Source organism: Stegodyphus dumicola, chromosome 6 (assembly GCF_044657685.1).
Source record: "Stegodyphus dumicola isolate Sdum_Otavi_A_Nest chromosome 6, ASM4465768v1".
Taxonomy (NCBI): Eukaryota; Metazoa; Arthropoda; class Arachnida; order Araneae; family Eresidae; genus Stegodyphus; species Stegodyphus dumicola.
In genome coordinates, this window is record NC_140773.1 from 223,299,877 (window position 1) to 223,327,501 (window position 27,625).

General features: G+C 32.4%; 1 protein-coding gene across 2 annotated transcripts in view; it reads right to left on the reverse strand.

The window, feature by feature from the left end:
* The window catches only part of LOC118186437 (sodium-independent sulfate anion transporter-like), a 103,137-nt gene extending 84,848 nt beyond the window's left edge, over positions 1–18,289 (reverse strand). The window contains exon 1 of one of the 2 annotated variants that reach the window (XM_035356525.2): positions 18,138–18,289. In XM_035356525.2, the coding sequence (XP_035212416.1) occupies positions 18,138–18,219 (82 nt within the window). In that variant the 5' untranslated portion in view covers positions 18,220–18,289. The remainder of the gene's footprint in view (positions 1–18,137) is intronic. The other variant, XM_035356530.2, reaches the window with a different exon arrangement.
* Between the last annotated feature and the right edge of the window lie 9,336 nt (positions 18,290–27,625).

The following is a 27,625-nucleotide window of genomic DNA, read 5'->3' on the forward strand; positions in this document are numbered from 1 at the left end:
CACTTCTGATGGCCGCTGATGACATTCTTCTATCTTATAGACATAGTCATTTTATTCTTCTGTCATCAATAGATGTGGTGCACATTTTTCGGCCTTTTCCTTCTTTGTTTTTTATTGAATTTGTCTTCTGATATCGTAAACAAAACTTTCGGACTCCAGATGTAGTCACTGAACCACCCGCCTGTCTTGCAATTTTAGCATAGGAAAGACCACTTTATCGTAATACAATAATATTACATCTCTTTCTAGGTGTCCAATCTACTCTTTTATTTGATGTCATTGCTTCTTGACTAAATATTAAAAATTTTTACAAAAATTCCTACTTGTAATTGCGGTGTATAAGAAACAAGTCCTCCTTCTACAAAACTAAGCAAAAATAATGAATTGTTTCAAGTATAAACATGATGTCAGCTTCTAGTGGCAGTTACTAACATTTGACTGGTTCTCAGAACAAGAACAGTGATTGGCCAGGAAAGCTAGACATTACAAACCACTTCATAACTGTGTTTTTTATTTATATTAAAGTACATATAACTTTTTTTTGTATTGCAAATAAATGAATTTTGTGTTTTGTATTGAATTCAGTCATAAATTCTCTTTAAAATGATATATACAAGTTTGCATTTTGCGAAACATAACATTTTCTATAAGCATACAAGTTGAAAAACATAAAAATTTCCAAAAGTGTCCACAATTTTGGCCACCACTGTATAAGATGAAGCATACTTAGCACTGATTTTCTGGGCGTGAGATATTAAATTTGGAAAACTTGCTTCGATAGTGATTTGTAAAACTCTCACTTTGGCATATTTAGATGCAACTGCTTGAGATGATTGTTAGATTGCAACTCAATTAATTCAAGCTGCAAATCTCACCTTACTGCTTCACAATTTACGTTGAAAGGCGTGATAAAAATATCCTGTTTGAATGCCATTAAGATCTTGAAATCTGCGTTCGAACACAAAATGCAGTTTTTCCAAGCCACCGTAATTCTTAAGCTTCTCTTCATTTACTGAAAAGGTATTGAATTTAACCTCGGGAAACGAGAGAAGTAGTTCTTAGCTAGTTGCTCAGCAAACAGATTAAGTTTTAGTTTAAAAGCTTTGAGATGGGCACATATCGACGATAAACTGATTTTTACTTCCTTGTACAATGTAAAAAGGAAGTATTGTAATCGCGAAAAGTTTCAGGCAGCATATTTCAACGAAAATATCCATTTTGACCGCTATCGAATGCAATTTAACGATGTTTTTACGTGATATCTGTACGTAAGGACAGAATAAAATACTCTTTTCTTTCAAAAAAATTATAAAACTGCTTTAAAATGAATTCTGAAGAGAATTTTTCGTGGCGTCTGTACGAACGTATGTACGTACGTATCTCGCATAACTCAAAAACGAGTAGCCTCAGAACGTTGAAATTTTGTATATAGGACTGCTATAACATGTAGATGTGCATCTCGTATTTTGGTTGCAATCGGCCGCACCAAACGTATATAAATATATTTATATATATATCCACTCTGTTACCCGGCTCAGTGATCTCAGTTTGTTTACTCTTATATGTTTGTAAATTGTACATTTTTTGCTTTAAAAATGATTGAATTATGTTGTTTTTATCTTCCGGTTAAGGATTTTATGCCTTTAGTTAATCTGTGTGCAATATTTTTAGAATTATCAGCAATTTTAAAGTTGTTTAATTGCCGCTAAGCCTGTTTTTAATGGCGGCCATTGATGTTTACATTTGAAACAGGAGACTAGTGGATTTGTCGCCAGTCTAGAGAAACTTAGCTTCGCAGCAACAAAGATAACGCATTCATTTATTATTGCCAATTAAATCATGCTTAATTCTTTCTGGAATTTTTTCGAGGAAATAAGTGTTTGAGATTTACTTCGTAATTTTTAATATAGATATTTTGAGTTTTTATGTATTTTTGCCTTCTCGCGAAGTGAGAACTGAATTAATTAAATGAGAAATACTCAATCGTCTGTGAAAAACTGTTTCCTTTTTGTTTTGTTTGCTTAATTTCTTTTATACATCGTTCTAGTTTTATTATAGTATTTGAATAGAACATGCGGCAACGATTAGATAATTCTATTCTTTAAATGATATAAATTTTTGTGCATTATGAGTTATAATATGAACGAAATATAATACTGAAGGGGAGTCATCACTTTTGCGCAACACAAAAAGTGATAATTTTAGCTGATTTTCGAGTTTTAAAAAGTCAAATTGTTTTTGTCGAACATATATGAAATTTTCAGCGTGTCATCTTTATACATAGATGATTATCTTTCTTGATTTATTTAACTTAATAGTATATAAGAATTTGTTTTATAAAGAAAAAACTAAATGTATTTTACGAAAATTTAAAATTTGTACTGAAGCACTGCGCGCAAACTGACAGTAATACATTTTTAGTTACAGTAATAATTTTTAAGTGAATCTAGCGCCAGAGTGTCGCTATGGTAAACAAATACTAGAGTGAATTTTAAAGAATATATTTATTCCATTGTAGTTTATGCGCTGTCGGCGAAGTAGATTTAATTCAATCCAATAAGTTTAAATGAAATGCAAGAAAAATGCGTATAGTTTAATATTCCGTACAAGGAAGTCATATGGTGTACACATCAGATTTTTTTCCTTGCATCTTGACATTCAAGTTGCTCATATGACAAAGAAGATCTGTGAAAAATGCAAAGTCTGAAAGCCATTCTATATCTTTTAACATTTCGCACTCCGCAGAACAGTTTTCTCATCGAAGAACGACACAATGTCGTCTTTTAGCAGCCAATCTCGCTCGAAAACACATCCTGCACTAAGCCACCTTACTTTCGTATAATACAGTACATCAGAGTATGGCACGGACTGAAGAAAATCTCGAAATTACTTATGAGTAATCCCATGAGATCGAATAGTATGTACAAGCTTCACGACTGCATCAAGCACGGTTTCATAGTCAATGCAGATTTACACAGAGTATCATGAGGTAAAACACAATGTAGAAAAACAGCATTGTTCCCGGGATAGTTTTGATTAAAGAGTCCAAGAAATCTAGATTTTTTTCCTGTCATATTTGGTGCTCCATCGGTCGTAATCTCTACATATAATAAAAGAAAGAGTCTGTCTGTGTGTGTCTTTCGTTAGCGCTGAGCGTAAGCTAATAGACCCACGGGTATTTGGTACATAGGTGCATTTAGACATAAGCCAGCGCACCTCGAAGCGATTTTTTCGAAATTCGAATTCGAATTTTTTTATTTTATGTTGTGTGACGAAATCGCGTCATTTTGAGACATAATGGAGCTATGGGAAAGCGAGATTTTACTCTACACACTCCATTTTCACATCGTCATAAAACGTAGGCACTTAGCTATTTTACGGACTTAAAATAAATTTCGTGTTTCAATAAATAGATTAAATACGAATTTATTTAACAAAGTGAGCTTAACACCTTTTCAACGGGATGTTTTCTAAAAAAGTTTATTTTTAAAAATGTACAGTTTATTTTTCTTTGATTTTTGGACATGTTAAACTTTTATCCTTGCGACTGCTTTTACAAAAAGAATTTTGGAAAAATGATAATATTTTGTATTTTTAAAGAATTTTTTAAATGAAGCTTCCGAGTACACTTCTCACATCTTTAAAAATGTGATTTTGGCAACAATTTTTCTTTCTTATTGTTGTTGATAGATTTTTGATGAAATCGCATCATTTTGAATAGTTTCATTCTTTTAGAAATATAGGTTTGGCAACCATTTTTCATCGCATTTCTTATGTCACTGTTTTTAAGAGATTTGCATATTTCATTGCCATTTATATATATATATGTAGAGATAATACATTTTTATTGATTTTTTTTGATAAAGTTGTTCTGCAGAGTAAAATTGTCAGCGGAATTTTATGATTTTTGAGTTGCTTTCATGTTATTTTTTGCTTATTTGACTGTTTGTAAGATATTGAAAAGTTTTGCATGATATTTTTTTCTTCAACGGAAAGTTGGTTAATTTTTTATTAGGATAATTAATATTTGTATTAAAGGATATAGCTTATTTCATTGTAATTTTTTTCTCTTGAAAATATAGGATAAAATATGATTAATTATACTTTGGTTTTCAGAATTTTTTGTATTCTTTTATGTTATTTATTGCTCATTTCACTGTTTTTAAGATACTGAAAAATTTTGAGTGATTTTTTTAGGAAACAAAGTTTTTAACCTCCTTTATAAAATTTGATTTCTTAAGATTTTGCAAAAGGAAGTTGGTTAATTTATTTATTAGGATAATTAATATTTGTATTAAGGGATATTGCTTATTTCATTGTAATTTTGTTAAACGTAATAACTTCTTTATGAAGTTGTTCTGTAGAGTAAAATTCTACGCAGTTTATAACCGTTAAATATATAAGGCTTATACTCTCCGCAAATGGCATGGGTGCAAACCATTTTCATGCAATACTCTCCAAACGGTGGAATGTCTGAGGTGATTCATGCACAATGTTCAAGATGGATTCTTCAATGCGAGGTTATCGTGCACTTCTTCCACTCCTAGTGTCAGACGTGGCTTCAAATGACCCATTTTCACACAGAGACCGATGCAACCTTTCGAATATTGTGTGCTTCGGCGTACGCCTGTTCGGAATACAGTATATATTTAACGGTTGGTGTTCCCTTCAGCCATTTTCCCGTACATTTAAAAGCCAGACGAAGGCTAGCAGCGAAGCTGCTAGTATTACATATATTTGTTATAGGCACTTTCAAAGTTAAAAGCCCTTCCTGAAATTCACGAAAAATATCACATCCCGTTGTAGTTCCCTTTAAAAAACGCATGCATTCCAATTCCTCAATAATTTCAAAGTTCTCCTCAACATCTCTTATAAATAATACTAATTGAGCAGTATCATTTAAATCAATGCTTTTATCCATAGCTATGCAGCAAAATTTAAATTGGCCAATCTTTGACTCTAATTGAGATGTCAAATTTTTACCGATGTCTTCGATTCTAGAGGTCACCGTTTTTCGAGATAAGCTTACAATTTCAAAATTAGTTTTATTGTTTAGACATAAAGCATATCAAACTTGGAGCATGCATTGTTCAACGAATTCCCCATCACTGAGAGCTTTATTATTTTTAGCAATATTGTTTGCTGCAATGAAACTTGCATATGTAGCTGCTTCTTAGATACTGTTTACCTCCTTTAAAACATTTTGTCGGCCTGATAAATTTTTACAAAGACTTTATGCATTTTGTTTTCTTTCATATTCGGACACTGCTTCGTAATTGGGATTCTTATGCTTAGATGGGAAATGTTATATTCTTCGAAGACAGTTATATTCTTTGAAGACTTCATTGCAGAAGCGACACGCTGGTTTATCTTTTACAACTATAAAAAAAATATCTCCAGGTCCATTCATCATTAAAAGCATAGCACTCTGAATCAACTTTACGTTTTTTAGTAGCCATTTTGGGGTTGAAACATTTTACGAATAATCCAAACAAACACCAGCTACGCTATGCTTTTAACAATTTCACTACTATTCACAATGATGCTATATCTCCGCAATCAATAATATTAGAACTCGTGCCAAAAGTAAAAGCCGCTGGCTGGAGGTTAAAATGCGCAGTCTGTCACACGTGAAGTCTAATTCACCTATACAGGGTGCTTCATAGATTATGAGACAAACTTGGACGGGGGGTGAAGCGTACCAAAACATGCATTTTTTTGTATAGGAATGTAGGGTCTAAAGTGACGGGTTAAGGCTGAAACGCAAAAAAAAAAAAAAAAAAAACGACAAGAGAGGAAAATGTGTTTATGTACAAAATCAACGCAAAGTGCTTCTTTGCAGAAATGCGGTATTCACAATAAATGTTCCAAAAAAAGGGGGGGACACTAACAGTAATAGGAACTACAGCTGTGATTGGCTGGCAATGCAGCGGTAGAGGGTGGTAGTGAGCCGGACAAACTACGATCAGAGGATCATTCGCAACTCTGATGTCGAGCGCGATGAGTGAGTTTTACGTACAGGGAAAAAGGCTGACATGCATCTCATGTATGGTGCTGCTAATGGGAACGGCAGAGCAGCGCTACGGTTGTACCAGGAACGTATTCCGAACAGGCGTACGCCGAAGCACACAATATTCGAAAGGTTGCATCGGTCTCTGTGTGAAAATGGGTCATTTGAAGCCACGTCTGACACTAGGAGTGGAAGAAGTGCACGATAACCTCGCATTGAAGAAACCATCTTGAACATTGTGCATGAATCACCTCAGACATTCCACCGTTTGGAGAGTATTGCATGAAAATGGTTTGCACCCATGCCATTTGCGGAGAGTATAAGCCTTGCAAGAGACAGATTACCCTCTTCGAGTTCATTTCTGTCATTGGTTCTTGCAGCAGTGTGCAGCGCAGGCGGATTTCCCATTGGAAGTGCTATTCACGGACAAGGCAACTCTCTCATAGGACAGCATCTTCGATAGCCACAATATGCATGTGTGGGCAACTCATAATCCACACGGCACACGTCCAAATGCATTCTAAACCCGCTTCTCCTTGAATGTGTGGGCGGGTATTGTTAACGACTACCTCATAAGCCATACCTCTTACCTGCACGTATAAATGGCTTATGTTATCATATTTTTCTGCAAGAGGTGCTACCGAAATTGCTGCAGGATGTTCCTGCTATCGTTCGTGATAGCATGTGGTTCCAGCATGATGGTGCACCAGCCCCTAACCACGTGCGGGTCCGCAATTACTTGGATGGGTCATTTTCGGGCCGATGGATGGGCCGTGGTGGACCCGTTCGATGGTTCGTTCGCCAGAATTATCCAGCCTGGAATTTTTTATGGGGCCATCTGAAGAGCATCATTTACGAGACTCCCGTTGACTCACTGGATGACCATCCATTGCGGCTGCAAGCGTGCGCGAAATGCCTGTCGTTTTTCAAAATGTTCGCCAATCCCTTCTGCGACGTTACCAAGCATGCATTACTGTTTGCATATTAAATATTACCTTTTGTATGCAATGATCACCTTGATTTTCTGCAAGGAATGCAAGTGGAAGAAAGACCCCTATAATATCCGCATTAATATACGCCTGTAAAAGAAAAATTGGTATTTGGAGTTACTATATTTATTAATCTCATACTATTGTGTATTGTCATACTTCATTTTCCTGTTGTGATGTGCAGGATAATAATTATAGGATAATAATTTTTGCATATTTTACAAGGACACGATTGGTTTCAGAAAGGATGCAATATTTAAAACTGGAGGCTAAAGAAAATTTTAGGTCTAGATAGAAGAAAACGTGCAGGAAAAGCTTAGAGAGATTATGATCTTCTCATAGTCTAGGTATAATCTGTCAGTGTGGGGAAGTTTGTCCCAGGACATCATACAAAAAAATTTAAAGAAGCGAGAATTTCAAATGTGGTGGATGGAATGAAGACAGTTTACTATTGGAGGTGGAGCGCAGAGGAAGAAGTTTCCAATCACAGCTCAGAAGGTAATGAAGCCAATAGATCATTAAAAGGTGAATGCTAGAAAAACAAGAATGGCTATCTTACATATAAAGTGACCAAATACCGTTTGTATTTGTACGCTTTTATAAAGATATACGAGTAAAGATTAAAATCTGTTTTAGATAATATGTTTAAAAATAACTCAAAAAACTACTGTTGACTGCATGTGCATTTTACTTCTTTAAAGAAAACATCTTAAAGCTGTGTGGTTGTATATGTAGTTAAAGCGAAGGCATTTAATTGCGGTATTTCCATTTGTAGTTTTTAGGCATGTTTTCTTTTTTAAGAGTCTCATGGACTTTCCATGGGAGAAAAAGTGCAAATTGTCGAACTTAGAAACTGAATAAGTGTGCAATGCCTGTACCTGGAAATTCACATCGTAATTTTTGACTTGAAGATACTGAGCAGCAGTATTTTACAATACTACTAAAGCTACCATCAGATCTACCCAGTTTTAGGTGCCGCGTAGGCCTAAAACTGGAGGAAATGCATAAATAGGGGAAAATTAATAAATAAAATAAAATACATAAATACGTTAAGTCCAGTGACCTCCTCCATCAGGTCAGATAATAAGATCTATTCGTCTCAGCTGTCAGGAAGTAGGATGCTCGAAAGAAGAGTAACTTCATGATAAACTGCGGTATTTCACAGAAAGACAGCATTACATCGAGCGTTAAAAATTTTGAGCAATAACTGTATTTCCATCATGTCATAGGAAATATTTCCGGTCACAGTGTCTGCAGGAAATATGAGAGTTTATAAACGTTTTCTTCTATCTAGACCTAAAATTCTCTTTAGCCTCCAGTTTTAAATATTGCATCTTTTCCGAAACGAATCGTGTCTTTGTAAAATATGCAAAAATTATTATCCTATAATTATCATCTTGCACATCACAACAGGAAGATGAAGTATGACAATACACAATAGTATGAGATTAATAAATATAGCTGCGTAATTATTGGATTAGACAGTGTTTCGCAAATGTTTTTGATTTACTGCCCATTTTTAGGAAAAACTGAATGCACCTCCTTTGGAAAACCATATTTATATTTTTAAAAAGTATGACAGAAAAATAATTGTAATGATAAGGTTGGTTTATTTATATACTAATTAAATTAACAGTAAGTACACAGTGATATGTAACTAAATTTTGCAAAGAACGTGAATATGAGCTACATTAGTAACAAAATAAGTTTAATGGAAAGGATGGGCTTTTATCGGTTTGTCAATATTTAGCTCTATTTTTGTTAATATTTTCTCATATCTTCGCGATTAGTTTGTGGCCTTTTTATTTAATTTTATTAACAGTTAATTTTATTTTGGAAGCAACCTTTCCTATGTCGTTTATTTTGCAACCCGCGCTTTACTGCTAGAATGAGATTTTAGTTATGTAAAATAGGGGGGAGAAGCTAAGATTTAAGCTGGCGTCTAAGTTACTTCAGACATGAGAGTGCGTCTGCCTGGCTCGTTGAACTATCGTCCATTGTTTCGGGCTCCTGGGTCAGACCCTATCCCAATATAGCAGAGTAATCTTTTTCCCGAATATTGTAGTCATATCGTAGTGAAGGCATAAGTTGAAGAAGTGAGGTGATAGCAATTAATCGGTGAAGTCGGCAATATGATAATTATATTTGTAATATGGCATATCTAACTGAAGTAGCCCACAGCATTCATAGTGAAGCCCACAGCAGTATATGAGAAGAAATTTTTAAGTAATAGAGACATTAGGTATTTTTGGAAACAGGCAAGATGAAAAATGAGCAACGCCTTCGCCGGGAATCGAACCACGAATCTCTGGAATACGCGCCCAGCCTGCAGACCACCACACCACGAAGGCATAACGTGTCTGCCTTTAGACCATGTTGCTTCTCTGTTACTTAAATTTGCTATTTAACGGCCGTGCATATTAATTGCCGGTTAGTCCACATCGGTGGTATTAGCCAACAGCCAGCTAAGCGTTTAAATAAATATCTCTTTGCAGCTTCGGCTGATTTATTCAACTTAGAATTAGTTTTAATTTTTTCTGGTTTGAGTTGCCACCAAAAGTATTAGCTAGCCCTGACGTACCAGGAGTGCCATCTGTTGATGTTCTTGAGTTGAATAAAAGGGTCTTTTCTTATGTGTAGTTAGAAGGTGAACTTAGCGAATAGTTGCTTCACAGTTCAAGTAAAGATCTAGCCTCTAAATAACTTTAATTTAGTTATAATCTTACAAGTTATTTGCAGTGGATTTCTACTTTTTTTTTTAAAACTATCCGCTTGCGTGGCCAGTCGCCTAAACTAGTTATTAAAAGAAAAAATACCTAATAATTTTAATGAATCTAGCTAACGCAATTTTACGAACCCGGCTAAAATGAATCTGTATGTATTGCTTTTAAATCGCTTAATTTATTAATTAATAGCAGAATAAATTTGAAAAAGGAATTTCTATATTAAGCTTCGCCGAATGATAACTAACTGGCGCGTGAAAAATAGAAAGTATTTTATATTGGACTGTTGTAATACATTTCATTTAAATCACTGAGCATTTTATTAAATTAAAAAGACAAATGTCTTACGTTTTGTCGAGTAGCAACATACATCTTTTATATCGCTGAGTTTTCTCATTAAATTTGAAACGTAAAATATCTTACGCTTCTCCGAGTGGCAGCGCAAACTTTGATATCGCTGAGATTTGAAACAAACAATTTTTAAATTGGCGCAAAATATGAAGTAAATAAAAAAGAAACTCAAACTCCAAAATTAGGGCTCCGAGGAGACTTTGAAGACTATGTAGTTCAAAATTTGCTGGCTATAGTTGCTTCCCTTTTTTTACAATGCGACTAAATTAGAAAGACAAATATATATCACTCTGATTAGTTATTAGATAACTAGATTAGTTATTAGATCATTAATTAACTGAATCCGCGTTCCAGTAAATAAGAAAAACAGAATGCTATGAGAAATTTCTGTACAATTTTCGATAAACGAGGATAAAATTCGGGTATCTGCTTCTGCAGCCAAAACTTTTGATATCCTAACTTTAATTTAAATTTCAGCTTTTCATTTGCTATTTCAATAAAGTCACCTTCTAAGTTTGAAGTAGTTTCTGAACTTTTCATAAAAATAGATCCAAAAGTGAGTCTGTATTCAATTTTAAAATCTATTGTAATTGTTTCTTGAAGTTCATTTCCGGAGTTTATAAAAATTGACAGGGTTGAAATTTATCTTCGATAGTTTTTTCAAATTTGGCAAATTTAGAAAGGTAGTAATTTCTTCTTGTCTTAAGTCTTTTCTTTCCTACTCTTTCGGGGCTTTGCCACAAACATAGACTTATGAAACAAATCTGCCAAATATGCTAGATGTGTTTTTGAATTTATCTCCCCTATTTTTAAAACAGCATCTTTGTCCCCCCTCCCCCAAAACACTTACCACTGAGTTGAAAAGTTTGGAAACATTTCTCTAACATGCTCCCTTTAACAGCTAAAACAACTTCTGTATTAAGAAGCAGATGACTGAAATTTTTATTATTTTCAGTGCAGAATTGTCTGAAAAGATTGTTATTTAAAGAATTACCTCTGCTGTTATTCACTGCTCTAAAGACAAGATGAAGTGCTATATGCAAGTGTTCACTCAGAGACTTTGCTACCAGATAATGACGATGAATAGCACAATCTGAATATCTGGTATTTCTGCTTTCAAATGTGCCATGAGAACATTGTATTATCCAACTATTGTTGGAGCACCATCAGAACCAACTGACAATATTTTATTCAGGGGAATTCATATTTCTTAAAACAATCTTTCACAATAAAAAATAATGATTCTCTTTTGGTGCCAATTTGTAAATTTCAGGCAAAAAATAACTCTTGGCAGATTTGCTAATCATTTTTGAAATGTACATAAGCGAAAAGTAAGGCTTCATTTCCTGGCAAATTTGATACTTCAAGTTAGATAGAGATTTTCAGTATTTTCAACGATCTTTTTGATTCCTCTTAGGACTATGACGTTACTCAAAGGACGTTTTGAGAGTTGATGACTTATGTAGCATAGTCCGTAATACATATTTTATGTCAGGCAGAATCACTTTATCGCCAATAAAATACGTGTCCCTAATTTCCAATAAGTTAAGAAATATTATAAAATGCACGCAGCCTATTGTCATCTTGTTTGTATGCTGCTGAAAAGCGATTAGCCAGTTTATATTTCACACACTTTTTGAATCCTTGACAAAAGCAAATCACTATCCTCTTAATCTGGATGGAATTTTAACGGACATTTTTGAAATTTGGAAGGCAAATGTAATATCAAAAATCATTACTTCACGAGTGAGTGTTGTGTTTAGGAATAATAAAGGTTTTATATATATCTTTTTATCAAATCATCCATAAGCGATATAACGGTAACTAATGATCATATAACGATGACTCGGATAAAAAGATATATAAAACACTTATTATTTTTAAAAACAATACATACTACTGAAGTAATGATTCTAATATTACATTCGCATTACTAACCAACTTCGCAACAGATCAAGAGCGAAGAAAATTCTTATCTTAGTTAATATTGTATAATCCAGTTAAGAACATATTAGATATTACATGCATAGAATTCGCTTGCGACGGTCTAGATATAATTAATATATATATATATGTAAAATGCCCAGGTATTTTAAAAGATTTAAAACGCTTTTATTGAGCGTGTTTTCATGTTGTCATATCTTTCGACGACAAATTTGAATGCTTTTAAGAATCGTAAAGACTGCCAACTTTGAGGATATGTGTATTTTTGACGACAATATATGATAATACAGTAATTAAAGGTACACAGTGTCTCCTTCTACGCACTTGCAAGGTTGGGTTTTAAATAAAAGCAGAATGAACTCGCTTCTGACCGGAAAAAAAAAAATTCAGCTAGATGAAAATCCGGGTATTCTATTGACTTATTTCTAGTTTATCATGCATTTCCCCTCTCTTTTAGTTCTTCATTAAGAAAAGTGTCTAACCACGAGCATATACTAAGCGCTGCCGGAAAAAAAATCGACTGTACAATTCAGTCATTTTGTGAAGGTGGTAAAAAAAGTACATTAAACTAATCATGTGAATGTTTTTCACTTCCATTGTGAAAACCACATGTTAGGTTTAAATGCAAAATAATACTTAATTTAAATACGTGTCTTATTGATTCCCTGATCAATTGAGGCATTATAGTGTCAGATAGCAAATGAAAACACATCAACATAATTAAATAACCTTTCCCAATTCGATTCACAGAAAGCTTCACTCTAGTTAATGGATTTAAGCATTATGATGTAAAGATTTTCGATCTGAACCTTTGTGCCCAGTCCCCGTCGACCAGCCTGTAAGAAAAATCAGGCGATAAGACATCACAACAAACGGATGATGTTACGATTGTAGAGTAATAAACAGATCATGTTACGACTGTAGAGTAATAAACGGATAATGTTGCGACTGTAGAGTAATAAACGGATGATGTTACGACGGTTACGATTGTACCAGCTGCGAGAGATCTAGAAAGACAGGTGGACAGAAGACTCGAATACTGCCATTTAAATATTATTATTTTTCCCTTCCCACCGAAAGTCACGTGGGGTCTCCCGCATCACTTGGAGCTTGAATTGCCTCCTTAAACCACTCCAGCGTTGGTTTAATCAGGGTTTAATGCAAGAATTTTATAATAATGTTTTCCTTTCAAACACCGAATATTTATGCAAAAACTGTAATAGCAGCAATCGATTTAATGCTGATATATAAGAAAAACAATTAAACAGCAAAAAGAAACGAAGAAAGTCATCAGATGGAAATGCTCATTTTGAAAGTGATCATACAACGCAAAGGACAATGTTACAGCTGTTGTCATTTGAAATTATGACACTAATAACCCTTCTTCTCCGTTCGATGACTTTTTTTTTTTAATGATACTTGAAAATGTACATGAATTATACTGTCGTGATGTTTATTTGGGTTGTTTCACCCGTCAAATATTGTTCTACTAAACCTGAATTCTTGAATAAGGTCTGAACCTTTATTTTAGAATAAAAATCGAAATCAACACTAGTAAGAGCTGTAGTGACAGCAGTAGTGGTAACGTAGCAACTTATGGAACTCAGTCAGTATACAGTGTACTTTCTCTCTGTACTTATTTGAGATGCCAAAAGGGTTAGCCCCTTTGACATCTCAAATAATCTAACCGCAGGGTTAGGCAAATACTTTCAAAAAAGGTCTTTTTTTAGTGCATCATGCAGGAAGGAACGATGTAAAGTTCGATTATGTATGTGTGAAAATCTTTTGTTGTGTCCCCACTGTTTACCAAGACGGGATGAAGGAAACACCGCTTCCAGGAAAAAAATTAAAAAAAATACAGTTTAAGACTGCATTTTATGCACTTATTTTCATATTTTTTACTTTAAATAAGCTTTAGATAGTAAACACGGGGTCACGACAGCTCTGCATGCGGATCAACCAGTGAAATATAAAATGTACACGTACATTCAAAGAAATAGGAAATCCCCCCCCCCCAAAAAAAAAGAAAAGACATCGGGGATTAATTAAACATTTTCACAAATTTCTGCCTTTGACTACATTTGTATTTTTACTACAAACTTTGTGTTATAAAAAATATCAATTAGACATATTTAATGTGAAATCTCGAATGTTCACTTGTGATTACTTTATTCGAATTACTAGGTTGCAATACCTAATGTACTGAATGTTTCGTCAGTAATTTGTAATCGATATTTATTTTTTGACTAATCCATTAATGAAAACGTTATTACATATATTAATGAAAAGTTATTCCATATAAGTATACATAAATATGTCAATCCAAACAAAATTTATATTTTTTAACATAATTCAGAAAATGCATCATTGAAATTTTGGCTTTTCAGCGCTCTGTCTCGTTTTAACGCCTATAATTAAATTCTTATAACTTACCCGTAAAAATATTCATTATGCTTAGAGTACACTCAGGCGTAAACCTGAAATCTATAGATAGAAAGTACACTGTATACTGACTGAGCTCCGTAAGTTGCTAAGCTACCACTACTGCTCTCACTACAGCTCTTACTACCGTTGATTTCGATAGCTTGGATAAGAGATGGAAGGCAAAACAAGTGGACAGTTTTTTGGGGGAGGAGGAGGAAAAATTCGCTTTTTAAATGCAACAGCGGAAAGCCAGAAATTGAAAAATCGAGCCTGGATTTGGTTACTAACAAAATGTCAGATTAACGGTCAATAACTTCTCAGATGAAGATTTCAAACTAGTCCTTAAAAAGATGAAAAAAAAAAATCTATCTTGTTTTGGAAGGAACTCAAGAGTTTTTATTCTTCTTGAAAATCTTTGTTTTTACTTCCTTATACAAAATAAAAGAAGTATTTATAATCGCGGAAACTTTCATGTATCATATTTCAACAAAAATATCTATTTTGACTGCTATCGAATGCAACTTAACGATATTTTTGCGTGATAACTGTACGCAAAAAGGATTTAAAATGTATTCAAAAGCTATTTTTGTCGTGATGTCTGTACGTATGTATGTATCTCGCATAACTCGAAAACGAGTAGACTCAGAACATTGAAATTTTGTGTATAGGACTGCTATAATATGTAGTTGTAGACCTCCCTTTTTGGTTACAATCGGCCGCACCAAAAGTATATATACATATACCCACTCTGTTATTTGGCTTCGTGAGCTCAGTTTTTTTTAAATTCTTATATGTTGCTAAATTGTGCATTTTTAGCTTTAAAAATAATTGAATTATGTTGTTCTTATCTTCCGGTTAAGGTTTTAATGCCTTTAGTTAACCTGCATGCAATAGTTGTAGAATTATCAATAATTTAAAAGTTTAGTGTGGCTAAGCCTATTTTTTTTACTATAACAGCCCTGTTTGCTTACATTTGAAACTTAGCAGAATAGTATATTTGTTGCCAATCTAGAGAAACTAAACTTCGCAACAACAAAGATAGCGTCTTCTTTTATTATTGCGAATCAAATCATGCTTAATTCAGTCTGGAATTATCTTTTAAGCTATTAAATTATCTCATATAATGACTCAGCATAGCGTCCACAACAAATTATGTCGGTTTCTACGCGTTCAGTGTCTTTTTGTCGAGTGGAACCAAGAAGTGCACAAACTTTCAGTGCATAAATCTGCTTTCTTGCCCGCTGGCCGCTTTGCTTGTTTACGCGTAGAAAATCTAATTTTAATTGTAAAAATTGTTCTTTAAATCGTTTTAACTGTATCTATGTTTTATATTTTTCAATATTTAATAAAGATATTTTGAGGTTTTATGTATTTTTGCCTTGTCGTTAAGTGAGAACTGAATTGAATGAGAAATATATCTCTAATGAAATTCGAGGAAATGAGTTTAAATGAAATGTAGGAAAAATTGCGAATAATTTAATATTCTGTACAAGAAAATCATGTGGTGTACACATCAGATTTTTTTTTTTTTTTTACTGTAAGGACTCTACAAAGCCATCCAAGATACCAACAAAAATTTCAGCAACGAAAATATTTCAACCAATGAAAACGCAAAGAGCTAGTAGGCCAAGTTCACAATTAAGCATACATCGATAACATCAAACTCGGGTTTAAATACTAGGTCAAATTCTAATCATTCAAATAAATAAATCAATGCATCAGTTCCTTCGACCTTCAAACGTCTCTGTACATTTCGTCAGCGAAATGGAAATTTTTTCTGAAAAGAAAACGCAATTAAATAGAATAACACAGCAATAAATTACACACTGTAATAACGAACTACTAGAAGACAACTGTAAAATACATCATTAAATATGTCTAATAATAGATATGCTTTTTTGATGGTTTTTCCAAAACTTTATTTTTTTTAAATTTTCCGTTTATTTTTTTCACTTTTCATGCAGTCACTATAAATTTTCAGTCCTTTAAATATTTTTCAAACGTTAGTATCAATTTCATTTAATTATTATTTTTGATTGTTTCCATTATTATAATTTAAAATTTTAAGACACATGATTACATTGTTCTTGATTCTTGGTATGCACATTATTATTATTACTAATAAATTACTTTAGAAATATCTATACGTTACTGGAAAAATTCTTTTTAATTTTATTTTTGGACTTTTTGTAAAAACGATTTGAATAGATTATTTGAATATGAGCTCTTAAGAACATATTATTATTATTTTAAATAAATTCAAAACACACTTTTCATTTTAAGAGCATAAATTACTATAGAAATATATACGAATAAACGTTTAAGGAAACTGATATTAGAATATTTTGTTAATTATTATAATTATTGAAAATGCAAAAACATGTTTCGGATTTCATTCATCTAAAAAATAAAAAATATTTGCGGTCAATAGAACGCAGCTCAGTATAAAATAAAATACCAGGAAATAAAAAAAAAATAATTTTATACACAGGTTTACTAGTGAATATTCTGGTGAGTGTTATTGACTTTTGTATCTACAGGAAGCACAGAAATATAATTTTGATATACAATTTAGAGAAAAAAAAAGTATGGCCACGCATCCGATGTGCTCTATTTTAAAACTAAGATCTTTTTTTAACAATGTAGCAAAATATTACCTTGCTCTGTATCAAGAGTCTTCAAAATTATTTTTTTCATTTCAATATAAATCTACGTTTCAAGTCTTAAGGTTCGCTGTATTTTTAAAATTTATTTAAAGCTAACGATTCAGAATTTATTTCAACTTTTGTTTCATGTATTTATGTACGAAAGTTTAACCAAGGTTCGCTAAATATAGGAAAGTGGGACTTAAAAATATTAATATTTTTCAAATGATCAAATACGATGATTATGATCCCATCTCTTCCCCATTTTTTAATTCTGAAACTTCAGAAGAAATACGTCACGTATTATCATTTGTTTATTTGAAGTGCTCAATAATAAGCTGTAAGCTGAGAAAATCATATAGTTACACTCGCGTGATAATAAGTAACTATCAGATGCCTCTAGTAGATACCACACAGTTCATGCTACTTATAACGACCTTTTGTGTTCTACAGAAAAAAGTTATAGTAAATGGTCGGTAGAAAATGCATTTAATACACTATTCATCATCAATTGGGATTTTTTATACCATTCGTTTTAATAGAATGATTACTTTAATGAGCATTGACTTATTATTTAACTGTATCACTTTCGAACACTTACTAAATTTTTTTTGACTACACCTCTTCAAAAACGAAAGTTCAGTTACCGAGATCCCTTAGCAAAGGTTCTTTTCACTTCAGTTATCGAGTGAGTAGTTCAAGGAAAGTTATTTAACGATTTTTTAAAGACTTCAATAGTTAGTAACTGAAACAAAATGACTGAGAAATTTTATAAGTACACTGATATAAAATACAAAGAAATTGTACATTTGCTTTAGAAGTTCACGTTAGAAAGTGGAAGAATTCGATTTTTTCTGTTAAAGAACTTTAGAGACAATTTTTAATGCATATGAAAATAACAGTACTGTCCGAAAATTATTAGTTCATGGTAGGTACAGTTGATCTAAATCTCCCTATCAGCAATGTAACTATTAACAAAATAATAAACAGCTCGAAAGCATAAAAAAATTAAATATTAGAAATACAAAATTAATGATATTTTTGAAAATACCTCGAGCAGCAGTTGCATCCATCTCGGGATGTATACTCCGTCTTTTAGGCAATTCTGTTAAATTGAGAATAATATCACTCATTTTTCATCTGAGGCTTAACTGCACCTCTTCGTAATCAAGAGGAAATTCAAAAGAAGCTAGTATAGAAATATAGGGTGATAAAAATGAACAGCGATACTGCCATCTGTTGGGTGACAGGTGCACTAGGATGCCTTTCACGCAGATTTTTGCTACGCAATTTTCGACAAGCAAATGGCAAAGAAAACTAAAAAATATTAGAGGTTTTCCACGAAAAACCGCGGCGCTATGTTTACAGTGTTCAGATTTCGAATTTTTTTCGTGCGTGACAGCCCTCGTATTCCTTATATGATTGCAGACCCTACTTCATGAACTTTTAATTTGTGTAAAACATTTAGATAGTAGGTGATAATGAGTGATTTTAAAATAAATTACGTCAACACCACGGAATTTCTGAAATATACTCCCTGTATGAATTTACCTTATCTTACGAATGTCATGTTATCGCCATTTTTTTCTCGTTGCCATTTTTTTTCTCGAAAAATGGCAATTACATTAATGTCCCATTACAGTTTCTGTATGGGTGCTTCACGAGTTTTTTACTTTTCATTACATGTGATGAGAATAGTTAAAAAATTGTTCTTCCTTTTTTTTTTGTTTTTAATGGCTTTAACTTACACAGTGTAATCTAGAAATCTTTTTTATATATTCTATTTTATACTGGTGTTGTGGTGTATTTAATTACGGCAAAGCACACTAGGGCTATCTGCCTAAGGGGAGGGATGCCTTTCGTGGAGGACTTTCTAAGTTATTTTATACTGATTAATCTATTGAACGAGGGAGGAGGGATAAACTTTAAAAAAAATAATAATTAACTTTTTTTTTTAGCGACGAAGCGCGGATGATGCCGTCCTTTTTTCAAGGTTTTCCGATTTATCTGATGACATTACATTACATGCAGTTCATCTAAATTTCTGTTGGATTTATGCAACCGATGTTATTATTATTTAATATTATAACTGGGCAAAATGAAATAAAATTACAATTATAATTACAACTATAATTAGATTATATAATTGCAGTTACATTACTATTAGATTATGCAGTTACTTCGTAATTGCAAAAACGATACAGTTAAAATTACAATAAAATTGTAATTACTGTTGCTATTAATTGTAATTCAATCTAATTAGATCACACAATTTAAAAGCATGCAACTAGAATAGACTCACGATAAACCGAGGTAATGCTGAGGATGATATGAATAAAATCACAGCTAATCCGAAGAGAAAAAAAAATACAGGAAAAAAGAATTATCAATATTTTAGTTAAAGAAAAATGCTGTTAAGATTTTATCTGTGTTTTTAAGTAGTTTAATTTGTAGAAAAATTCACTTAGTTATATAAATTAAATTATCATTAAAAACAAAATAACAACAACAACAAAAACATGCTATAGATAACTAAAGAGTAAACACAATTAGACATGAAGAAACTAAGTTATAAAGGCTATTCAAGAAGAATATTTAAAACAGACCTTTAAAGAATATCTTTGAGTTCAAAGTCGTATAATAAAGTCGGTCGGAACTTTTTGTTTTTAAACAGAGATATCTTTTTTAAGGATCGATGTAACTTTTTCATAGTTTTACAACAAATAAACTTAACTTTTTAAAGTGCCCCCTGTTAATTCGCCCCTGTTCAAGCATGAGACCGTTTTATATAGTGATTACGATAATAATTACAGTTATCTGTAATTATACTTAAATTTTAATAATTATTACAATGTAAATGTAATTGTAGCAAATAATTATAATTGCAAATAACAATAGCTATTTGTGGCAGGTAATTATAATGGCAAATAAAAACAGATATCTGTTGCAGATAATTATAATTACAAGGGTAGAAAAGTAATTATAAATGACAATAAATAATAATAGTTACAATCTTAATCGCAATTACAGATTACAGTAGAATTCAGCATATCTGAACTGGTAGCCGTTTTGGATTAGAACTCGTTAAATCATGCAAAGTAATCACCTGGAATTACTCTGCTTACTACCTGTATTCCACTTTACAGTAAGGACACAAACTAAGAACTAGTCCTTTATTAAACACCGTTTGTATTTTTAGTAAATATACAAAAGAAATCTAATTCAATGCGAGTACATTTACAGGAACTATTTTCTGCCGTTTCAGGCAGAAGCAAGTCAGATAGCTTTAAAAATGAACAAAAGGGGGGAAAAAAAAAAAAAAAAGAAAGTGGAAAAGAACGATTGATGAAAGCAAAAAAAAAAAAAAAAAAAAAAAAAAAGGGTTGTCAAAGGATCAATTATTAAAAAAAACCTTTTTTTTTTTGGAAAAGATATTTTTACTTTGTAAGGATTTTAAGTTTTATTAACGTTTATTTTATATTAAAACTTTGCTATCCTCTCTTATTTTCCATTTCCGGACAGAATAAGCGCGAGTAGAATTGCTTTTGCTAATGAGGTTACAAACTGCATAAGTATTTTGGATTTGGCTTTTAGCCAAAAGAAGAGAAATCTTTGGAATATGGTAACAGGTAGTTTGGCGACATTTTGGTAAGGCGATAAAGGTTACTAGGTAGGACTTTAGCAGTGTACACTGTTCAAAAAAAAAAAAATGGGACAGTCCTATATCTCCCGATCTACTGGGCCGATTGACAAAATTCAAATTGCGTTCTTCATGTCTCGAAAGCGCGACTTAGGATATATATTAGATTTATATATAGCACTATTCTAACATAGGTATTTTGACACAAAATCGGACTTTTTCTGAAATAACATATCAATTTTTTTACATATTTCGATTCTACGACTCAAATTACGCCTAAATATGAAATTTTGTAAAATTTGGAGCGAAATTTACGGAGAAATTCACAAATTTATGTTGGCACTTTTTTGTCAGTTTGCGCCAAGAATACTTTACTTGGCGAACTTCTTAATATATGGCAACCTAGTTTCCTTAGGAAAAAAAGTCACCATCGTTCCTTTTTTCCAAATAATATTCTTTACATTATATTTTTAATTATAACTTATTATTTTAAGTAATTTTTCTTTTCGAATTTAATTTTAATTGTTTAAGTTGCACGTTTTTTTTTTTTTTTTTTCGAATAACTGTTTTAAAAATTTCTATTTACCTATTTGAACTGTGTAAATAAAGGTGCAGCGTTTATTTTTTTTTTCAAATAGTTTTCTTTATATATATTTTTCGTCATAGCTATTATTTTAGGTCATTTTTAAATTTTTATACTTTTATTTTAATTGTTTGTGTTGCATTGTCTCTTCAGATAATTGTTTTAAAATTTTCTATTTATTCCTTCGAACTGAGCATTTTAAATATATTTATTAAAATCAATTTTCCAGAATTTGATTTTATTTATTTGAACTGCGTTTTTTTCGGAAGAATACTTTGTAACCCAGACTACGATGCGTTTGAAAACTGCATACTATATTAAAAGAGAAAATACAGTAAAGCACAGTTTTACACGCCTTTCAATGTTCCGTTCAGAAAAAATATATATAAATAAGAGAGATGTATAACCGATATTTTAACTTAGGATGACTTGCATACACTGCTTTAAACAGTTTTATCATTGTGCCCATTGCTTTACACAATTTTATCATTTGGTTTCTTAAAATGTTATTCATATTTTAGTCAAATATTTTATTTTTGAAATCGCAAGAATCAAATATCATAAGATTGAAAAGTTTTAAATTAAAAAAAATAAGAATACTAAATTTTACGAAAAAATTTATTTTTCTTCTCTGTTTCTTTAAGCATTCAAAAAGTATATTGAAAAGTATCCAACTTTTCGAAACATTTTGGTATTTCTGACAATCATTTTAAATAAAGTTATCGCCTTCCATTTCATAAAGGCCCACAAACGGCCGAGCGGTAAAGTTGCTGAACACTGGTAGTTCACTCCGGGGTTCGAACCCCGGTAAACGGGCTGGTTGCATGGGCGTTTTCGTGGATTTTCTCATGTGTACCGCGTATGACAGCTGGTTTCCCTTAGAAAGTTCTTCACGAAGTATTTCGTCAGAGCCTTTATCAGTCTTTAGAGGCTAAACATTTTGAAGCTATGAGATGAAAAGAAAGACTGCTTTCATCAAAAGGTTTTGGTTTATTTTATTATGACAAAGCACACTACGGCTATCTGCCTAAGGGGAGGGATGCTTTCCTGGAGGACTTTCTAAGGGAAACTGGCTCGCATACACGTTACACATGGGGAAAACCACGAAAACGCCCATGCAGCCAGCCCGTTCGCGGGATTCGAACCTCGGACCGAACTACCAGTGTTCAGCGACTTTACCGCTCGGCCGCTAGTTCATCAGGAAGGGGAAAAAACATCTTTAAGTGACATCCACATACATCACTGGATAAACTCCTGAATCTTCAAATAATTCGACTGAGGAAATCATGGGATTCACCATTTATGATACGATATGATGTTCTATAACGTAATTTACACAACGATATAGTTTAAAACCAGTCGCTCTTCACTTTAATCTGCAATGATATCGTTTTATCTTTTCTGTTAACACAAACTCAATTGATGGTATTTGCTGGTGTACTCGTCCAAGTGTTTTCTCTTTGAACACCTAAATTCTTTGAAGTATCCTGAAAGTATATTCGAAAGCGTCCAACTTTTTGAACATTTTGGTACGTCTGACAGCCAAATTTCCCTGCAAATTTTTGCTTACTTTTCTCCCTAATTTTCTTCTTTCCTTCTACAGTTATTTTCAGTGCTCACACAAGAAAATTAAGATTTTTCGACTGCTAGACTTCCATACATTTTGCATTCTTGTCAATTTTTTAAAATATCAATTATATGAATTGCGTTTCAGCTAAAGACAGCTTTTCATTTTCTAGTCATTTTAGCTATAAATAAAGTTTAAAGCGAAGTCCAAAGGATAAATAATTTAATTAAAAGATTTTTGCTAAATGACAAAGAAATAAAACAGTCCAGCAGGGTTTATTCTGTACCACAGAGTAACCCGATTCTTATATCGGCTGAAACAATCTAAATCATATTAAAGATCATGTTTTTTTTATACAATCTATAACGCGAGAGAAAAAATTAGCTTCTTAAAACATGCTTTCTAAGAGAATTAATATAAAAATTTATATTTATATATATATATTTTAAAGTTGGGACTTGAACCAAACTGTCAGACTTTTAAAGCTTATTTTACATGGTGGTTATTATTGAAGTTCCACTTTGAAATGGTCATAAAAGGAAAACTACCGGACCAAATGTTATCAAACTTGGGAATCGTGTAAAGGAGGTTATGAGAATTTATTTTCGGCGGAAAAAAAAAGAGTTCAAAAACTCACCATCAGGGGAAAAATGGCGCTGTATACAATATTGTTAAATGAAATAAGACACGAAAACATCTGTTTAAAATGTGTTTAATATTTTCCGAAACGTGTTACAAAGCATGTTCAATGTAGCGTCCAGCATTTTCCGAAAGCAAGTTAAATCATGTTACTGCATTCTCAACAGCAGCTCTTAGCATATCAGGTTTGGTTTTGGTTTGGTTTATTAGATTACGGCAAAGCACTCGAGGGCTATCTGCCTTAAGGGAGGGATGACTTCGTGGAGGACTTTTTAAGGGAAACTGGCTCGTATACACGTTACACATAGCATATCAGGAGGAATGTTATCAGTGTATCACATTTTTCATTTCTGCCAAATTGTTTAGATTATCACCATAAACAGTGCTTTTGAGATAACCTCATAGACAAAAGTCACAGAGGTTGAGGTCTGGTGGGAAGAGGGGAAGTTTTGGCCTATAAGACGTTCATTTGTGAAATGTTACCTAAGTAACTATGCGACACTCTTGAGGTGGTGGCCAGCCCTGCATAAAAATCGTAGTATCTAAAATGTCACGTTACTGCAGTTCATGTATCACGAAACATTTTAATATTGGCTCTAAGGAACTGCAATCGCAGTGGTCCAGCTGTCGACTGCTCTTCAGAAAAAAATGGTTCAGTTATAAAACTAGCTGTCATTCAACAGTAAACGGTGTGAAATGACTGTTATGCAATCGAATGCAGTAGGAGAATGCAATGGAACTAGATAGATAACATGAGAGATTTCTTTGGCCCAAATCGATTAAAAGCGTTTTGAATCAGTATCTTCATGTTTTAGTGCCGAATTCAGGCTTAAAAAATTACAAATTAGCGATCTGTAAGAAAACGATTTCCAGATTGTACGCACTTGTGAGAGTGATTTGCGATCTCACATTTTCTAATCGCTAATTCGTGGTTTTCATGGACGAAATTCTCACTTACAGGGATGGCGCACTCGACATTTATCGAATTTAACGTCTTTAAATAATAATTTGCCTACTTCAAAGTTTCTTAAGGGTATACAACATATTAAACCCGTTTAACAAAAGGTTAAGTTAGATTCCGACCCATATTTCGTTTAACAATATTGTATACAGCGCCATTTCCCTCCCTGGTGGTGAGGTTTCGAACTTCCTTTTTTTCGCGGAAAATAAATTCCCATGACCTCCTTTACACGATTTCCAAGTTTGATAACATTTGATCCAGTAGTTTTCCTTTTATGACCGTTTCAATGTGGAACTTTAATTATAACCACTCTGTATATTATTAAATTTTAATTTGAAGCTATGCGTTATATGTATACCATGCGTAAAATTTTCGCTTTTATGGAAAAATAAAAAATAGAAGCAAATATACTTAGTATAATGGACGAAAACTGAAAACATTTCCCCTCCCTCCGAAAATAAAATATTGAAATTTCGAACTTGAATTTACTGGGTTATCGAAATATTTAATTTGACTTATCTTCTAAGTCCTAGTTCCGACAACAATTCCGTCAAAAATTCCGAATTACTTAAGCTAAAGTTAAAGATTTAGTATATATTCACTGTATGTTAATAAAGTAATCAGAGTGTAATAAAAATAGATTATAGAATTTACGCTGATGTAACTTTTTGTCTGACTGCACAACATGTAATGGAAGAAAAGGTTTGTAGAGATCTGTTTTTCACATGCCTCTAAAAGTAGATGTCATATTAATTTTGTCTCTTCAATGTCAAAAAACTTTCCTTTGAGAGGCAACTTTAGTTTTTGAGAAAGAAAAAAAATCACAAGAAGACAAATTTGAAGAACATGCAGGACGATTGAATATACATACTTATTTTCCGAACACAAGCGGTTCTCCGACTGGTTATTGAATAATGAAAAGATGCATTGTCATGCAATATAAAACATTTGGATTACGTTTTCTGGCTGAATAACGTAAGATTAAAAGTCATCTGCTTAATTCACATTCATTTACAAGTCAACTACTCGGGCAATTGCAGAATCGTTTTGATCCTGAGCTTGTAAGACAAACCTAATATCACTGGATTTAAACACTTCTTTAATCTTCCGAGAACGTTCCTTCTTTAGCTCATATTCCAAGAATATTAAGTGAATACAATTATTGCCAAAGAAATTGAATATTCATTTGCACTACGGCTTGGTAGTTTACTAACGAGTTAACAAAACTTAAATTCTGCTTTTTGTGTCAAAGAATACAACAATATTTTAAATATTTACAAATAAAATATTAAATTGGAGATTTAATTGGAGCCTCATCAGTTGCTAGCATTTGAAAAAGAAAATATTGTTAAATACTAATTGTTTGCTGCTCAGTCTAACCCAGGCTGCATGGTTGGTTTCCGTAGTTTTTTAGGTTCTCTTTACAAAGATTCTCCATGAAAGCATCTTAATCAAATAGCTCCCATGTTCTTTCTATGTTCAAATAACCAACTAACCTAGTTTAAGCGCGATTTCCAAGTGAAGTTACTAGTAAAATCCGAATACTCATTAAAAATCCTGTAGCTAGCCAATCGGGAGTAACATGAAAGATACGGAACCAATAATTGAAATGTTGTTACGGTACGCTGTTTCTTAACTTAGATGGTCATTCCTTAATTAAATAGCCCACCAACAGCCGAGCGGTAAAGTCGCTGAACACTGGTAGTTCGGTTCGAGTTTCGAATCCCGCGAACGGGCTGGCCGCATGGGCGGTTTCGTGGTTTTCCCCATGTGTAACGTGTATACGAGCCAGTTTCCCTTAGAAAGTCCTCCACGAAGGCATCCCTCCCTTTAGGCAGATAGCCCTCGTGTGCTTTGCCATAATTAAATAATCCAATTCAATCCTTAATTAAATATAACTGATTTGTAAATTCTACTAGAACTGACGGTAAGAATTGAAGTGGAAATAAGTAATATGGTGTGCAATCTTGATTAATAAAAAATTAAAAATATTTGCATAGAAAAATGTTTGCATTCAGACAAAGTTTTTTGAAATATTTGCAATTACTTTATAAGAAGGATTTATTAATAACAGCAATAATTACTTATTATATTACTGATAATTAAGATTCAGTTCTTGACAATTACATTCTAAATTAGAATTTTAAGGATATAATGAAAATACGCTACGCACAAAAATACATTTTAGGAAAAAAAATGAGTTGATTTTTTATGTTTTAAATCTTCTTAATTCATTTAGTAAACATCGTATCCTCGTTGTTTATTGAATCCAGAATGTTGGTGTCGTTTATATAATTATTCTTACTTGTCCACAGAATCTGCTGACTTATCCAGCCATTAAGTAGCTGCAGATCATTTCTACATAACCATTGAACTTCCATTAATTCAGTCTCTAGAGGGTTGTATGTTTATATCATAATTTGACTTTTATAAAAAATGATTATTCTAAATATTATGTTTCTATAAAAATATATTGTGCTTTAAAAATATGGATAATAGTATCAGCCGCTCTTTCAGCCACTTCAAAAGCAACAGTTTGTTTAGAAATAAATTATGCAGTTAATGTCATAAAATTCAAATAAATATCAAACGAAAATTCTCAGTTTTAGACAATTCGATTTAAACGAAGTAAAGTAGCAGACGATAAAACGCCGAAGGTAAAAATTTACTCTTACAAAAACTTACTCTTAAATTTTTTAAAAAAAGAAAAGATACGAGAGAAATTAAAAAAAAATAGTTAAAAATTTTAATAATATCATCTATAATTTAAAAAAATAGCCTTTCATATAGTATTAATAAATATTTATTACGCATCATTGAGGGAAAAAATGTCATATAATTAATTCTCCGTAAAATTTTACTTGAAGTTTAAGGTTAAAAATAGCTGTGGCAATTAAGTGTAACAAAAATCCATAGACCACATTTGGCGTTATTATCGCTCAAAAAAAAGGTACCAAATTTCAAAACGCGAAATTATGTAAATTCGTGTATATCTTAGAAAATTTTAAGTAAAAGAGTCTAATTTTTTGCAGATATGCTTAAAAATACACCTACTTTAAGATGATGGTAAAAATTTTATAGGTTATAATTCAAAATTTTTTTCGAAAAATCTATATAAATTATTTAAAAATAAAAATTTAAAAAATAAA